The sequence below is a fragment of the Barbus barbus genome, assembly GCF_936440315.1.
Source record: "Barbus barbus genome assembly, chromosome: 35".
Taxonomy (NCBI): domain Eukaryota; kingdom Metazoa; phylum Chordata; class Actinopteri; order Cypriniformes; family Cyprinidae; genus Barbus; species Barbus barbus.
In genome coordinates, this window is record NC_136763.1 from 10,305,799 (window position 1) to 10,324,821 (window position 19,023).

Sequence of the window (19,023 nt, forward strand, 5' to 3'; positions counted from 1 at the left end):
CTAGATGGGTAAAATGTTTTGCCAAATTATATTACATCTCATGTGGATTACTGCCTCTATTCTATGTTCAAACCTTAGAAGCGCTTCAAAACAGTGTTTTGAAATTAATTGTATTCAGAAAATAATTTGGTATCTCTGGACCTGAACCTGTCCCATTAAGGGAGAACAATGATGTCAAAGTCACCTTGTAATACTGTACTGTAAACAAACAAACACGTACTAGAACACTTGGGACATTATTTGGTTATTTACTACTTCCAATCCAATCCCAAACTAAAGACAAGGTGTGATGAAAATAACCTTTGAATTTTTTCAATAAATAAATACAGTAAATCAGGAAACCAAATATAACATGCAATCTTAATGCTTTTGAGAGAATGAGAAATCTTACATTAGTCACTAAACAAGTTTTAAAACCAAACCAAAACTAATATTTATTTTGTATTGCAGGACGTTTATTCACTTATTTGCCTCTTGCTTCACTAAGCCTACAAATAAAATAATGTTATTCTCAACAGATACTGTTGTGCTCCAGGGCAGCATCATTGGACTGAATTTTTCTTCTGCAACTTCAAATGCCTTTCTACTTTACTGTCTTATGATTCATCTCATTTGGGCTTTTCTGGTGTCACTGCCTTATGGCTTTCTTCTATATTATCTGAAACATTCCCTATTTTCTATTTCATGAATTCACTCTCTTTTTTTAGCAATCTTTATTAAGTCAAATCAATGCCATGGCTTTACAGTTAAACACCCTCTTGAAATCAATTTAACAGCCACTGTGCATAGCTTGGGGTTCAAAACAACGTATCATTCCGACAGTGAGCTGAGCACCCTGCATGTTCATCATCTCGCTACTTTTGGAAAAGGCTGTCTTTATTTTGTCACCGTTCAGCTCTTTTCAGACAATTGTGTCTTTCATCAGGCTGACAAAATTCTTCCGGCAGATTTGGATGTTTAAATTTAAAGGGATAGTACCCAAATATGAAATTCTATCTTTATGTACTCACTCTGGTGTTACTCCAAACCAGCTATATATAATCAATAAGATGTTAAGTTCCGCAAATGACAAAAAGCAAAACCTAAGCAAGCCAATCAGTCTGATTTGAGAACTGGATGAGTTGCAACAATTTTCAACTCAGTGAATAACTTACATTGCAGTCTTTTCCTCACACAGCTGTAGTGTTTTTTTTTTTTTTTTTTTTTTTTTTGGTATGTTGTGATTTTTATATATTTTATTTGGGGGGGGGGGGGGGGGGGGTATTTGTTTTGTAGCAGTCCATAACTGGCGCAACAATGAGTCAAGAACAAGAGATAAATAAATAAAAAATATGTGATCTGTTCCTTTAAATGTGCACCAAGTATTTATTTGTATTTTCTTTTCCTTTTAGCTAGCCAAGGTGGTCCTGAACATTATTATTTACCTATCCAACGTCATAGGTTTTGATTACTAATGCAATTGTAGACTCCTTTTTTTTTTTTACCTTTATTATATTATATTATATTAAGGTGTCTGATAATAGAGAGGTTAATGAGATAAAATGTGTAGCATTCAATCACCATGCTGCAATTTCACCCTTAGATAAAATATAACTGCTTTCTCTAGTCTATGCCACTGATATGACACATGTGGATGTACATCAATCATATTTGTTCAAAACATTTTTGGTGCATTTTGTTTGGGAGTCTTCTCACATATCCGATGGGCCTCATTGGAGGTTTCTTGTCTTTAAATACCATGAAGAGCAGCATTCGAAAACACAGCAGTCCATCAACTGACAGGCCAGGCTAGTGTATCTTCTGCACAATCTGGTGCTGATTGAAAGAGAGCTAGATAATCATCCCCCATATTATCCGTCATTAAGTCCGTTCGGCTCTCACTCCCACATTGTAACAGCAGAAGTAAGGCCATCATCTCTTTGACACTCCACTGATTAAATATGACAATTTTTAGGAAGTAGAAAAGGAACAGCCACTATTGTCAAGTCTCTAAATGAGCTTTCCACTCAAAATAGTGCGCTTGGCAATAAGCTGCATGCTGGTGCTTTCATTAGCGTCCATTCACGGGCAAACCGCTCCGCTGGCAGCGTGAACCATTGTGCTCTGGCGAGCATGCAGAATTACATCGCTGTTTGTTTGCTGCGCTCATTCAAATCCACAGAGGTGCGGGTGCACACGTTCTTTTTTGTGCGCATCTATTGTGCAAAGCATGTTGAAACACCGATGATTCAGGACCTGAAACTGAGGTGTGTTTTTTCCCCCTCTCCTTTGTAATGTTGTGCGTCTAAGAACTGCCAAAAAACGCTTCAAGGGCACTGAACTACATGGTATTTTGGCTTATTTCAGCACTTACTGTATTATTGTGCAATATATCTTGCCTGGATAGACTCTACATTGGGTGCTGTGTAATTACTCCCCTTACTAAGGCGTGAGACACGAGTGCTTGCGTTCATGCGGAACTATTTCGGGTTGTGTGGGAGTTAGACGTGTGACAGCCCGGCATCTCCCTAAAAAGCAAAAAAGTGCTTTTTCCCTGAGCAAGACACTTAACCCCTAGTTGCTCCAGAGGCGTGCGACCTCTGACATATACTGTATAGCAATTGTAAGTCGCTTTGGATAAAAGCGTCAGCTAAATGAATAAATGTAAATGTAATGTAATGTAAATGTAAAAAGGACTTTAGAAACTCTGCTTTTCCCCAGACAACAACCAATCAAAGACAGCCATCAACAGCACGTCAAACATGTCTAATATCTAATTTGTATTGACGGAAATGAGCATTGTGACTACGGCTGTAGATACAAGGCAATTATTGAAGGCACATTAGAGAGAAATTAATATAAGGACAATTGATTATCCCCCGTGAAAAGAAACAATGGCCTTTTCCTGCTCATTGTGTGATAACATTACCAGTAATAAGCAATGCTCTGCTGAAATGATTAATGGCCCTTACCGTAATGTACGGCAGTTATTATAACATATCAATTGGACATTGTGGGACATGTTTAAGCAATTTTAAACAAAACTTAAGAGCATGTTGACTCTTTTCTTTACAAAAATGTTGGTGAGAGCATGCATGTTTGAGACTGTTAAAGTAAAAGCTCAAGTATGCCATCCACAAAATGCAAAAACTGAATTATGTTCAAACAGGGCAAAATTCAGGGAGCTGTATTACAGTATGAATAATTGAAGAGACCGTGTTTGCAAAAAAAAAAAAAAAAAGAAAGGCTGGGAATGAGTTGAACATGTTGTGTGACCGTTACCTTGGTGATTAGCATAGCTATGAATAGGAGTTCTGTGCACTATTTGCAGAGGCAGACTACCTCTCTCTCAGATCTTACCCAGATTGTGGCCAAGGATTTATAGCTCCACATGCTGGAGACATAAAGGGACTGCAAGACATTTGGCACATTTACTTGAATATAAAGGACTCTAACGTAACATTTGTTAACCCGAGACAGAAATAATATAAATTAATAGAGTTCGGCTAGACATTTTGTTTAGTTTTGTATGATAAAACAAGGCTCACATTCTTGATCATTTGTTCACATTTTGATACTTTGCAGACTGAAACATTTGGGTATAAGTAACATTTTGTTGTGAATTCTGCTTGTCAACTTAAATATTTATTTAGCAAATCAGTAATATTTTCCCATGCGTGTGTGTGTGTGTGTGTGTGTGTTTGTGTAATGCATAATGCTCTTAAGTGTATATTTTTGCACATTATATTGCAAATTACTTTAAGTAAAATATTCTTTGCAAAAATAATTTATTTAAAAATACACCACCTTTCAAATGGTTTTGTTTCAGTTAATTATCATATTAGAATGACTTCTGAAGGACCGTGTGACATTGAAGACTGAAATGGCTTCTGAATTCAGCTTTGCCATCACAGGAATAAATTGCATTTTAAAATATATTGAAATAGAAAACAGTTGCAAGATAATAACATTTCAGACTAGTACTGTTTTAACAGTTTTTATTTTTTTCTCTCTCCTTTTATTAGAGGGAAAATATTATTTCTCTGATCGGGCAAGAAAAAGCCTTGGAGGAAAAAAAAAAAAAAAGCCTTGGAGAACCACTATCATATAGTTTACTATTTCACTGGATGTATTTTTATTTTTTTTTTCAAAGCGACTTACTGTACACTTCTTACTGTGCCAGTCCCCCTGGGGGGTTTATGCAACCTTGATATAGTGTGTTTAAATGGAAAGCGGGAATGTGATAAACTGTGGTGTTGATGCTATAGTATGCATGCTCAGAAAACTCCCTCATGCGGCTTTGTTTGACTAAGTAAAACCGAAGCCTAACTAGCCTCTATTCAACTGTAGCATGAGTTATTGCATTGTCCTTTATAAATGGCTCTGTAGTCAAGACATTATTTTGTTATCTCACACAACCACTAATATTAGCCATTAGCTGCTGTTTGGAGCCTTAGCTATTAGCATGAGGGTTCCACTATGCATCTGCTTTGTCTGCTCTTCCCTGTGGCTGCAGGCACAAATAGTTAGATATTATAAGTAAAAGCCACAGTGTGGTATATGCTGTTAACCCCTCTCAGCAGCCAAGATAAAGTGTGTACTTTAGAGCACATTAGCCGCAAAAAACAGTCCTCGCATGAAGGGAAATAGCGTTATCCCTTACAAGCCTCTCTCACTTTGTCACTCTCTGAATTCTTTTGGTATTGCTAGCAGGAAACAAGACTTCTCAAGGATGTGAGCTTAATTCACCCTTGTAGCATTATGTTTATTTACCCAACAGAGTGTGGGGGTATAAATGCTGAGATCAAGTTAAAGCCAGACAAACACACACACATACTGTAAAGAAAGGGCAAAAAAGTGCTAGGAATGTGCAAGGAAAGGTCTTGTGTAATGCAATGAAACTTTGATCTTGTGCAAACAGAATTTAAAGTCTCCAAAGGTCGCAGCATGGACAAGCAGATTATATAAAACATATATATTTATATATATATAGCATGCAGTACTTTACGCCAAACCCCTCTTAGTCCTTCTTGTGAAGCAGTGGAGGGTATAGGAAAAGGAGGGATTGAGAGTAAAAGGGGTACAAGCAGAACACTGTGCAAACATTAATGCTACAGGCATTAGGCCTACTGAATTTAATACACATATCTGGAGGTTGTGTGTTGAAGTGGGAACTTAATTCCCTGTCAAGTGATTTACCAGCCGGGAATCTTAATACCCAAATGCACTGTAGTGGAGAGAGGCTGTTACAGCAACGCGCTAGTGGAACACAAAACACAAAGCAGAAACTGTCGTGTATATTTGCCATTCACTGGAGCTGTGGGCTGAATGATGCTTTTGCGTTGTCCCAGATACTTTTGTTTAGGTAATTTCACAATTTACTTTCATTGCGGCAGATACTGACTATTGCATCCTCTTTCTTTTTAAAGTTTTCCCATGCCTTTTCATACCAAAATGATGCTGGTTTTCATGCTGGAAATGTGTAATCTGCAAAACGATTTCAGAACCAGCCTGCGTATCCAACTGACAGTCAACTGATAGTTCTCAGATTATATTTTAACATCCAAAGTTGTTTGATTTAGCATCTTCATGCAGTCACAAGTTTCTTTTGATGCAACAACAACTAGTCAAACTTGATTACAAATTAAATTTTTAGTAATCAATTCACACATATTTTTAAATACAAATTGTAAATCAAATGTCTTTTAAATTGACAAGGAAAAATAAAGTAGCTGGAATAATAATAACAACTATTATTATTATTGTATGTATTAGTATTGCTGTTAATTTTACATTAAATTATTTAATAAATGTTATAGATTTTATTTTCATTTATTTTAAAATGTATATAATTTAGGGGCTCTATGGAGTCAGTTTCCTATGGAAGTTCTAAGAGGCCATGCATTATTATTATTTTTTTCTTTCTTGTTTTCTTGTGATCACGACTTAATTGTCTCATGATGTCAACACAATAAGAATAGTTTTTTCTCATGATCATGACTTACAATAGAAAACCATTATAAGGATAACGCTTAACATGGCTTAATGCATTGAGACCAAAAAGACCAAAAACTCAGTAAACACATTATTAATAAAGCCTTCTATGTACAGACAAGCAGATGAGCCCATAACAAGAACGCAATGCATTTAACTCATTAAGCATTTTTCCCACGTGATCATGAGAAAACAAGAAGGGGAAAAAAATAATAATAATGCATGCCCTCTTAGAACTTCTGTAGTTTCCATCCTACATTTATTTATTTATCTTTATTATTTTATTTATTATTTAATACTTTTGTATTTTTACACCAGCAAATTTTAGGGTCTGTTAGAGCCTTTTTTTTAATCCCACGTCCTTTTTTTTTTTTTTTTTTTTTTTTTTGTAATTGCTAGTTTTTTTGTTTTGTTTTTTATATCAGCATATTTAGGGGCTGATTGGAGTCTGTTTCCATCCCAAATACATTCATTCGTTCATTAATTCATTAACTCATTCATTTATTCAGATATTTTTATAGACTAGTTGGAGGCAGCCCATTTTAGTCCAACTGACAGTCAGACTAAAGGGTTTACCTGATGTTTTAAAAAATTTAAATAATTTAGTCTGATTGAAGTGCAGAATCATTAACTTTCTGTCTCTCTTTCCAGGTATATTTCAAGCGGGATGGAGAGTTGATAGAGGTGATTTCCTACGTTTCGTCCACCGTGGGTTATGAGGGCGGTGGCTCCGCTGGCGTGCGTGGAGCCAGACCTCTGATCAGCAGGGATCTGGATGACACTAAGCTGAGAAAGTCTCTATCTCTGCTGGGTCCGGATGGCAGGCCCGGACGCCTGAACACAGAGAGCCCTGGGCGGAGCTACATGGCCAGACAACCCGGCCAAGAGCCCAGCCCAGCCACAGAGACCATACCAGAGACAGTGGTCAGCCGAGAGTTCCCACGCTGGGTTCAGAGCACTGACCCCCTGTACTACTTCAGCAACATGCAGATCCCCCAGAGCGATGGATCTGTGCTGGTTCAGGCCAAACTCACCTGGACTCTGAATCCGCAGTTGGATAACGATGCCCTTTTCAGCTGCGAGATCACGCACCCGGCTCTCTCCATGCCTATGCAGACTGAGGTCATACTGGGTAAGAGTGCTTTTGTTGGCTTTAACGTTGATTTGGCAGGATGCAGATCTTTAGATCAATGTGAAAGCTTTGTTTTTGACCTTCAACCTTATTATTCACCTCCCCTTGTCTGATCGCGGGTGAATCCTTTTATATCCCCATCTGACAGATGCAGTGAGACCAACACTGGTTTCTATTTGCTGCTTAATTGCGTCACAGGCAAGCAGATTGCAGTTACTAATGCAGAATGCAAAATCTCCCAGTGACTGACAGGCCAATTCATTGAGCTGTCTGCGCAGTAGATTGAGTTAACTTAACAACGTTATTGAAAAAGCCAACCTGAATTAAAGAAATCAAGCATAAAGGGAATTTTGCACGTTTACCTCTTAGCGTGTGATTATTATTTTCACTTCAACATGATTCCCTGTTGTTTATGAAATAATTATTACAACCACAGGAGAGAATGATAGCAGAGAAAACTTTGTTCACATAAAGCCACGATATACCAATATGAATCATGGGATGCAGTGCGTGAGGAATTGGTTTATTTAGCACAGTCAGACTAAAGGGAAAAAGACAGATCCCTTAGTCAATAACATACTGTGCGATGATAGAAATGCGTCAGCTGGTAGAGCTTTTGCTTTACTGTTTATACTGCAGTAGATGTATTCACACAGCTTTCAGTTGGCACGACTGCTTTATGTTATTTACACATATTAATGATACATAAAGAAATATAAAATATATATAGAGTCTGAGACATATCCCAAAACCAGTCAAGACGATGAAGAACATGTTTTTAAAGGGGTAAAGAGCATAATGGGGTTAAATTGTTTAACATAACTTGCCATATGTTTTTTTATAATTGTATTATATTACACATTTTTAACAATATTATTTTACATTTTTAAATCACCCTTTTTTAATCAGAAGTATTTGTTTTATAAAGTTTTAATGTGAATCTATTTTTGCACCGATGCCAGATTTATTCATTAGCTTTTGAACAAGGTTTTATTTTGTTTTGCATCCATTAAGTTTAAAAGCAAAAAATGCTTTTAAATTCACTGTAAATTCACTGTATTTTAATTAACTGCATTATGCAATGGTAGACCTTACAGTTAAGTATATAAACCATATTATCAATTGAATTTCCTTCAAAAAAATTATTTTTTAATTGACTGTGTCAGCATCAAAGCTGTTTATTTTTGTTTGTTTTTTTATGAGCTCTTATGTGAAGAAATGCATGTATATGTGTGAATGTTTTTGTATCTGTTTCCTTTGTTCTTTGCTTATCATGTGCAAAACAGTCATTTTTGAAGTCAGAATTAAACCCTAAAATTAAACACATTTTTATAAATACAGTAAAAACAGTAATATTGTGAAATACAATTGCAATTGATTTATATTTGAATATTCTAAAATGTAATTTATTCTTGTAATGACAAAGTTGATTTTTTTTAGCAGCCATTACCTGAGGAAATAAGACTGGAAGATATTATGTATGCAGTTGCTCCAGTAAAAGGTTTAATTTCAGTTATTATCATGACACAGTACTGGTGATCCACTAACCTGTACCCAGTCAGAAAATGAAACACACGTCATAGAAGCCCCCACAAGTCATAAATCTTTCATAGATTTGAATATTTTCACATGAGACAGAAACATCTTGACAGCGACTCAAATTTGTATTACATTCACTGAATATTCATGAGGCGAGACTTGGCTGCGCTCTAAATGGATGCGTTTGGTCTGTGGAGGAGGTGTTCTCAGAACGCTGTCCTCACCTCAGAGCATCACAGCTGGGCTTGTTGCCCTGGCTTGGCTGTCTGTCAGTCATTTCCAAATATGCAGTGATTCAGTCAGTGCCTCTCCATAATTAAAGCTGAGCCAGTCTCAGCAGTAAGGATTTGCATGAGTGAAGGTGCTACTGATTCAGCAAAAACACAGAAGGGGAATGAGTTATATTCTCGCATCCAGAGGCTAGAGATGATCTATGCCTGCACGCCAAGTTCCTCCACCCAATAGACTGATAATAAGTACACAGATGTTTGTTGTGGGTTGTGTGTGGGAGTGTGAATGAATCTGTTTGCATTCAAACAACCTTATTTCTCTATCAAGGGTTTCAATGGCTTGGAGGTTCAGTGGATCACGAGAAGTTGGTCAAACAAGTCTACGAAGAAAGCCAGTGTTAAATATGACATGATTTATACACATTGAACATGGATCCTTTGTTAGTCCTGGAAGAATATTTGTATCAACAGTCATAAGTAAACCTAGAGGTAGAATCTGATTGGTTGATAAAAATGTTGATCCAGGACCATGTTGTACTTGGGTAAATTACATTAAGCCCAGAGTCATCAAGTTGGACAGTGTTACATATACCAGCTTAGGCTGTTTTTTATGCTGGTGTAGTTGATATTGTATATTTTATTATGCATTAAGAAAAGTTAGGAGTGGCTCGATATCACTTTTACAGAACCAATCCCGATCCGATACCAAAAATTATGAGTATCGGCCGATAACGATATCGATCTTATACCAGCGCAGTTTTTTTTATCAGTGTAGAATTTCTATACCTCAATGTGTGTTGAACTGATCATCACTCTTTTGTGTGTTAAACACAATCTACTAAACATAGACAACTCTCTTATAAAGAAAAAATAATAAAAATAACACTATGACAAAAAATCTACAATAAACTAGGTTAGTGGATAATTCAGTAGCAAAAGTTACTCTAGTAAAATCACGAGTGCACAATAATTTTATAAAATCTAAACTTTTAGTGAAAAAATTAAAAATAAACATTTAGTGGGGAACAAATAAAAGTGAATAAGTGTTGGACTAAATCTGGTAAAATGTTACACATTGCTCTTTGTATGGTTGTAAAAGCCTACATTCATGAAAAAAGTAATATATTTATATATAAATATATAGGGCCTACTATAAAATTAAAAGACATGTATAGCACAGTAGCAACATATGATAGATAAGACGAACAAGAAAGGCTATTAATAATCTGTCATTGTGCAAAAGTATTATTATATGAAAGGTTCCAATACAGAGCGACACAAAGCGCTTACTTTGACTCCTTTATCAAAGTTAAGACTGTGCCACGCCCTCCTAAAACGGCTCATTCAAACACGCCCCCACATGTCTACGTCACGATGTGGAAATATTTGCGTAATGCCGCCCAAAAGTTCACAGAGGGCGTGGTTTCAGTAACCGCAGTAGTGTTGATACAGGCAGTCATGTCAGGGAGACGCTGTGTCTTTCTGTGCGAAAGCAAAAGCACTTTATTTGACCTTCCGAAAGTAGAAGCAATTAGGAATCATTAAGATTACTTCCAACACAACAGCACAACCCAGATGTTATCACAACGCATTTTATGGATGACTGTTTCGTGAACCTAGGAGAGGAGGTAATTCTGACTTTGCTATGACAATCTGGCGCTTCTGAATCAACGACTGTATGAATGTTTTGTTATTAGTTTAAGTATTTGCTATTGACTGTTCAAATACGGAGTTTTGCGCATCGTGTGTGTGCTCACATGTGTGAGAGAGGGAGACACGGTCTCACAACCGCGGCATTGTGTACTGCAAATACATACAAGCATCATTATTGTGTCTGTCACACGACTCTGTTCCCCGTTCGGGCTTGAACTGATGGTAAAACTAAGGACATTATTAACTGTCTTTACATTTATTTTGAAAACTAAAGCTCACGATTATGGAGAGTGGCGTTACATTTCCGACTCGTGCTTGTGGTGTTCGGCCAATCAAAATGCACTGGGCCAGTTGGCCAATCAGAGCAGACTACGCTTGTCGGGAGAAGTGACTTTGTAGAAAACGAAGCGTTTGAGAGAGGCGGGGCATAGAGGAACTACAATAATGTACAGTATTTTCAAAATTATGTTTTTTGAACATTAAAGCATGTCAACATTCTGTTACACCAAATACACAAAATAATGATATTTAAAAAAAGCATCATATGACCCCTTTAAATATTCATCTATACCTCACATTAAACTGTGGAACGGCTTCAGAACACTTGGAATATAGTGCACGAAAACTTTTAGACTTTGTAGTTGCCTTCTTTAGTGAAGCCTAAAAAGTCAAAGTCTCTGTGGCTCATCAGTTACGGTGCTTGCGGCCGTAATCAAAGGGGATGTCATGGGTCACCAAATGTTCCTCCTGGAGTTGGCCCCAGACATCTGGCCATCAACTTACTTCAACAGCAAGCTTTTCATAAGGCTTTTTCAGTCCATTTCTGTTCAAAATGCTTTTTATCAGGTGCAATTTTACCCTTTTTTCTTTAAAAAATAAAAAAATGCTATGGCAGAACAGTTACCTGGCACCGTGGGTAGGAAAATGTCACAGCTCAGTGAATTTTTTTTGTCAGCTCTGGTGTTTAGGGCTTAGGTTAGGCAATCCGAGGTACTGATCCGTTAATTCAACCACTTGATAAGGAAAAGGCAGGGTCAGCCTTTGAGTGCCCATTGCTCTATCAGAACACAAACCCTATCAATGGTCTCCTTTTGTTTTTCAACTGTTTTCTTGGGGAAAATCAATGGAGTCATTGAGTCATGATTCATGCCTTGACAAGCTCTTAATCTCTCTTGTGTATTGCATTTCACATCTCTTTCTCCACTCCGCAAAGCCTGGCCGCTAATATCCCCAATCATTTCCATAATAAGTAAGCAGGCGAAAGAAGATTTCTGTGCATTCGGTGTAGTGTCCTGCCATAACTTGATTTATGTGTGAAATACACATTCATAGGACCCATTACAAATGTGAGAGCGGAAATCATAATCCATTAAGCAGCACTGGGGGGTAATCATTAAACTGACTAAGACTGGCCTGATGCCTCATTAGCTTTTGCTGGACACTCTGTGGCTTGATTGATGGCTAAAAGCATGATTAGCCATTGTTTCACATAGTTCTCAGTAGTTGGATTATCTGTATGTGTTGTAGGAGCCAAAGCGTTGCATTAACTGTAATGAGGGTTGAAAAAAGGCCACAGTGGGATGTATTTTTGAACAATTTCAAGTCCAATCTTCATTTACTAAGCTTCACTCTGGAATTATGTGTTAGCGCAAACATATGGCTCACAAAACTTGTTTTATGGTTCTCAGGGCTACACAGAGTGGATGCTGGTAATCATGGTAAACGATGCAGAACCACTTAGCACGGGACCAGTCAGAGGCGTTCTCGCACTCAGACTCTGTCGCTATAAAGGGCCTAGCTCGTGCTGCCGTATAGAGGAAGTTTCACTTGAGAAACTTGTGGTCTCACTTTCCAGACATGTACAAAATCACTTTCTTATCTTCCCCCTGAATACACAAGAGGAATCCTCAGTGCCTGAGAAGGTCAAAATATGATTTTTTAACCTTCCTTTCCATCATCACATCCCAGCTATTCTCTGAGACCAAATTAAACCCATCTGGGAGATTCGGCCCACACAATACAAGGGAATTAGTTCTCTAAGTGTCTCTTATCTTACTTCCTCCACCGTTTGCCTTGCATGCTCTGTTTCTTCTTCAGTAATGAGTGTCTACCCAATTTAGGTCCTTGTCTCTCTTGGGAAATAAATACTCCTCAGCAATTTCAATGAAGGAAACTGAGAATCTCCAAGTTGACCTCCAAGTCAAACGCCATGACTTTAGTCTGTTAATGTTATGCTGGTATACTAGTATTGCTTTAATGAATGAATGAATGAGTCATTTATATAGCGCTTTATTGTGTATTGCTGTACACCCAAACGCGCTTTACAGTCATGAGGGGGGTCTGCAATGCTGTGCAACAAAAACTGATTGAGTTTTCTCTTGTTTCCTTCCATAGCGGCTCCTAAAGGCCCCAAGCTTATGATAACCCCTACCAGGGCAAAGGTAGGGGATACGGTTCGCATCACCGTCCAAGGTTTCCAGGTAGGATCTCCAGTGGTAAGTCCATGGGGGTTACGAAACCAGGGCCAAGTTCAGTTTTGGATACGAGGAGGTTTGTCCCGCATGTGTAGTTAAGCCTGTGTGATGTACGGCTATAGTGACCATTCTTACAGAGTGTGCAATACAACACGTGTATCTGTCAGCTCCTGACCTGGTACTGCTATCCATGAGCTATCAATCCAAATGGTTCAGCCTGTCTGAGGACGGGTGCGCACTGCATCTGACAAAATCAAATCGTTCAATCATGTAAGTTGCTATGAAATGAAAATAAAGGGTTTCCAAAGTCCTTTAAAGGTCATGAGAACAAAAACTCTGAAAATGATCTATTGAAAAGTGCTTAGGGCTGCAAATTGGTTGTGAGATAAGATAAGAGTCTAATAGAAGAAGACAGACTGAGTGACAACAATGCTCTTTGGATTAAATGGCATTTAGATGGCGATTATCTTTCTTTCAGATTATCTTTCTTTCCGATTATATTTCCGATGTATCTTTTCTTTCCAATTGATTTCTCTGTTGTTAGCACTCTATATTTCAGTGTCATCTCTATAAACACAGAAGAAAGGAAAGAAAACTAATGTGGTGTTGCATTTAATAAATCTCTTTAAATGAAAAACTGTCATAAAATCACTAAACGATAACATGGGTCACATTTGTTCCGTTTAGATGTTTATCCGCTTTGCATGCTGTTAGCTGTTAAAGGAAATAATTGGTGATTCAGAACAAAAAAAAAAAAAAATTCTGGTAATACTTTATTTTAAGAACTAGTGGTTAATATTGAATATGTGTTCCCTTTAAAGGGTTAGCAATTTTCTTGTTAATTAGGTATTATTTTCCAGTAGAAATATCTGAATAATATCTTTAAAGTAAGAAACAATTATTTGAGCAGCAAAATTCTAACACTTTCTGAGAATATATAAGTTTATTTGTCTTACCCTGTTGGCAAATAGTGTTTTCTCTTTTTAAGCATAAAATCTCACTAAATTGTTATGTTTGTGCTTAATAAGAAAAATAATTCAGTTAGGACGAGTTTTAAACTTTTTTATAGTTTGTTGGGATATAAGTATAGTACAGTATAAGGTATAATATACTGCTGTTTTGTTTCTTGTATAAATTTATTTTGTTTAAAAGATGCTTTCCAGTAAAATGCTATAAACAAAACACCAAAACCGATCTAAAAAAGGATGTTTTTGCAGTGAAAAATAAGGCAGGCTGATTTATTATGCTAACATTTAGCTTCCTTTTGCTAACGCTAAACTCCTCTTACTTGTGTTTGTGTTCTGATTGGTATTCTCACCAGAAGGCATAAGAGCATCTGATTAAAAAACAAATCAGCTATTTGTTGATGTATTCCACTGCAGCTTTCCTGGGATTTCGCTGCTTTCGTTTGTTCTTGTCAGACTAGCTAGCAAAACAGGTGCGAGCACAGAGCTAGCCAGGAGCGCTTTACTGTCAACGGCGCCAAATTTAGACTTGCTTCAATAGTCCATCAGCTCCACAAGCCTAGTGAAGCAGGGAGATTGTCTCAGTGCAACTATATCACCGTCTGCCAAAAGCTTAAAAAAAATCTTCCCCAGCAGATAAACACAGAACAGTTTGGTGATGATCCGCCCAATCTTTGTGACAGGTCTAACTCAGAGATGTGTCTAGCCAACGGCATTCAGGTGGAAAGAATTTAGACCTGATATGCTATCATCACTGAATCTACTTTGCGCTATTTTGTTTGTGTCATGAATTTAAAAGAATGTTACAGTAGTTGTGTTTTATTCCTCCTGGAAATTTCAGGTTTAGCTGTGTTCTAGCCGGTTAAATGGGCTGTGAGCTTGTGTAAACTGGTCATTGGCTGGTCTATACTGATGATTAGCAGATTTAGACTTGTTATTCGCAGATCAAAACTGGTCATTTCATTTGCAAGCTGGTAGACCATTTATATGGGCAGCAATCCCAGTCTAAGCTCATCAGTGTCCAGTTAGACCAGCCTGGACATGTTCAGACCAGCTTAAAACCATGCTTCAAAATATAGCTACCATCTAAAATGGAATTTTCCGTCAAAAATGCCCTCTCTTGTTGGGTTTTGGATGGAAATAAAACGTTAAGATGGAGTAACCTGTGTAGGGGAGCAAGTTGGTTGGTGCATGGGCAGTTGGTCTGGCAGATCTGTGTGTTTGTTCCACCCACATTTTACATATTTGAAGTACACCTTTAAATAATAGAAGAATGGTCACCATAAACAGACTTGACGGGGACATAAATCCAGTTTGGATCTTAATGTTTGCATAAAAGATTTCAGAGGATTTTAAAGCCAATAGAAATGTATTAGGAAGTGCATCTCCCTTATCCTTAACTGCTCCAAGGCCTTGGGTTTCACATGTAGATAAGAAAAATGTTAACACAAAAAACGAAAAACTACCCTGCAGTTCAAACAGACTCAATATCCCCTTTGGTTTACTTAGACTCTAGTTAACCACCAACAAATGAGGTCACCTTGGTGTCTCCTTCCTTTCTAATTTAAACTTTGTATTTGAGTACAGAGCATTTATGCTCTCCGAAAGCTTGTCTTACCATTATGTCTTGATTTCAACCGGTCAAGTGCCATTGGGGATATGTAGATTTGACCTGATTCCACCAGCAAGTGCAGACTCATTTCACTGCTGTCATGGTGTGAATGTGGAAGTCCAGTGACACACAGGCAAGCCACACTCTCCAATGAGCCATTATCAAAGGTCACCCAGACAAGCCACACGATTTTGTGAAGTTAGATGGATTGTGCCAGCCAGTCACTTATCACACCCAGAACATGGGTAGATTGGTTTGATCAGCAGGGGAAAGATATCCTCTCCCATGTCTGGAAACTGGATCTACAATGAAAAGGGATGTAGCCTTGGCACAGGCACTGATATTTCTTGGTTTCATAACACCTGTCCTCTTGTGTAGAATCAAGTAGTCTTATAGTGAGCTTTCACAAGTATTAAAAAGCAAGGACTTGCTCAAATAGACATTAACTTATGTATGTGTTAGTGGGCTTCCAGGCATAGTTGCAGACAATGCCACACCATGGACCACTGTAAAGGAGAAAATAAGAGTTCTTGATATTATTTTGCCTCTTGTGGATTACCTTTTTAATGTGATGTTTTTCATTACCCCCCTAACAACCATCAAACCCCTTACATTCCTCTTCCTTGAAGTCTATAACAAGAAATGCTTAAATTGTCTCAATATAGTATTGCATTTCATTGATGTCTTGGTGAAAGATTTATTTTTCTTATTTTCTGTCCTTTCTTCCAAATGGAAAGGTATTGAGTATTGATATGTTTTTATTGTTTTTTAAAGGAAGCTGTTTTTTTTATGAGTTTGTTATATTTATTATTATTGTTCGTAATATATTGTTTATTAAAGATATAAGATGCCTTTGAAGCTGATAATTATTTAAACGGATACATTTTTTATATATACATTCTGTATTAAGTAAATAAATGTAAAATCAATTGTGATTTTACACTTCAACATTATGATTTCATAATTATTAAAAAAGGATATTCATTTTGAGAAATTATCTATCGAAAGAAGAAATGGGTGAAGTGAGGTGAGGTGAGCAAATGGATAAATCATTCTCAATTTAAATTGCAATGAAAAAATTTAATAAGTAAAAAAAATCAAATATAGGTCAGTAACTGATTTCGTACGGAAATATTTTACATCCCTTTCTTCTTTGGACTGATTTTTTTTTTCTCTTCATCCTTTTTCCTTAATGTACACATCCCTGTGTACTAAACACACACACTACTTGCAGAATGAGGTGTTTCCTGAGCCTCTGTTCACCTGGACGCGGGTTGGTGGCAGACTGCTGGACGGCAGTGCTGAGAGAGATGGGAAGGAACTAGTGTTGGAGCGAGTACCTCCAGAACTCAATGGCTCCATGTATCGCTGCACGGCCCAGAATCCACTGGGCTCCACTGACACACACATACGCCTCATTGTTTTCGGTGAGTAGCTCCAACAGTAACTCCTATTTCTATCATAAATGCAATAATTAAATGTCTTTGTTTATGGAATTCTATTTCTCATTGTATTCTATTGTATTTATTTATTTATTTTATTTGATTGTCTTTTGAAGACCTTTAAATTAAGTCAGTATTTCGTCAAGTCATTCATTGATTTTACTCAAATTTTAGTCCAAAAATAATAACATTTTAGTTTATGATAAAATGCGAAATAAAACCAAATATTGCATATAAGGACATTTATTTATTTAAACCAAACAGGGAAGCAGCTTATTCAGAAAAATTGTGACAAAAAAATAGATGATTACATTAACACATGATGATGGTCAAATCTGCAGTATTTTTTTGGGAATTTTTGGGTCACAGATGTCTTTCCCTAAGGGATACTGTCTTTTTTAGCACAAATATGAAATCATCAACATCTTGTTAAGAGAAAAATAGCCTTTTTGTGTGCTTGTGTGACAGATTCATTCCCCTGTGGTTTTGTCTGGCCATTCTTTGCTCCTGAAACAGATGCTGTGCCCACTAAGTCTTGGCTTTGTTTCCATTGATGTTAGAAAGAGATTGCTTGCTGATGCTGTTGTGTGTGTGTGTGTGCGCGTGTGTGCATGTGCATGTGAGTGTTTTTTTGTTGTTTTTTTTTTTGCTGCACATGGACTAATTTCCCCCCTGAGCTTTCGAAGCTGTCAGGGTTTATGAGAGATCTGCCTATAGCGTGAGCACAGATCTAATCAAACATGCTTTGGAAGATGAAGGACAGTCGGTGCTCCCCTGGATAATCCGAATGACAGCCAAGGCTGAGGACAACAAGCTTGAGTACGCTTTAACATCAGGCGTGAACATACAATTGCACCCATGATCAATTGAATCAGTTGTTTATTGTAGATTCAACCACATGCAAAAGCAATTGCTTCTCACTCCTCAAAATAATGCATGATCATGTACAACACACATACGACTTTTGCTAAGGGATAGGGCACACAGAATTAAATATTATCATTATTTACCCACCCTCATGTCATTATAAATTCAAAAATTTGAATGCATTGAATTTGACTTGATCTTCCATTTTGGGTATCTCTTTGACTGAGTATTTGTTAAAACATTTTTCACACAAAATTGAATTAAATGTTACAAATAACTTTTTTTTGTATTTTTTTCTGAGAACATAATTAGCCATTACACATTGAATTAAATAATTGATTACCATACAAATACTGTACAATGAATGGAGACTGAAGCTTTCAAACTTCAAAAAGAATGCAAAAGTATCTTATATATATAATTTCATCAATCCATAAAGCTGTCCCTCTTCTATATTTCAACTTATCTGAAAGCTTCCCCTTTAGTGCACTGTCAACCATTGCAGGCAGATAATTAAATCAGTGAGTTTAAACTGATTTTGTGAACTAAATCAACCAAAAAGCCTAAAATGAAATTAGTTAAATGTGCAGGCAGATGTCAAGATTTTCAGTGAATAGCAACTTAATTGATCAGTGTTCATGTTTGAATTGTGTGGCCCATGATGCCTTTATGGTGCAGCTGACTTGTATCCTTCCTGAACCTTCAAAGCTTCAATCCTAATTCACTGTAATTGCAAAAAAAGAAAAAGAAAACACTGCTTAGAAATAACATGAGGGTGAGTGAGTAAATAATCACATAATGTGCCCAACATTTAGTGAAAAGCGGTTCTTTAGGGAGAACATCACTTCAGGAATAGTTCACGTGGAGGAACATTAATGTATATTTAAAAGCCTAGTGTGGCCTGCGCCATCATCCACCTCATTCAAAACATCCTTGGCACAGAGGGGAGAATGGTGATTAAGAGCCTTTGAACTGGGCTACTATTGACCCGTTTCAATAGCCATTCATTAGAGCCCTTCAGTATTAAAGTACAAAGATGAGCATTTAGGAGAAAGGAAGCTTGTTAATCAGGTCTTGTTAATAGATTTTTGTGGTCGTGGAGGCGGTTGAGGATTCTTTGAAAAGATTTTGATATT

At 37.1% G+C, this 19,023-nt stretch overlaps 1 protein-coding gene across 3 annotated transcripts in view; it reads left to right on the plus strand.

Moving 5' to 3' along the window:
- LOC306854726 (immunoglobulin superfamily member 21-like) overlaps window positions 1-19,023 on the plus strand; it is a gene marked incomplete at its 5' end in the record, with an annotated part of 209,342 nt that overhangs the window by 184,966 nt on the left and 5,353 nt on the right. For 2 of the 3 annotated variants that reach the window (XM_079392967.1, XM_079392965.1), the window contains 3 exons: window positions 6,625-7,105; window positions 12,922-13,022; window positions 16,813-17,005. In XM_079392967.1, coding sequence (XP_079249093.1) covers window positions 6,625-7,105; window positions 12,922-13,022; window positions 16,813-17,005 — 775 coding nt within the window. The remainder of the gene's footprint in view (window positions 1-6,624; window positions 7,106-12,921; window positions 13,023-16,812; window positions 17,006-19,023) is intronic. The other variant, XM_079392966.1, reaches the window with a different exon arrangement.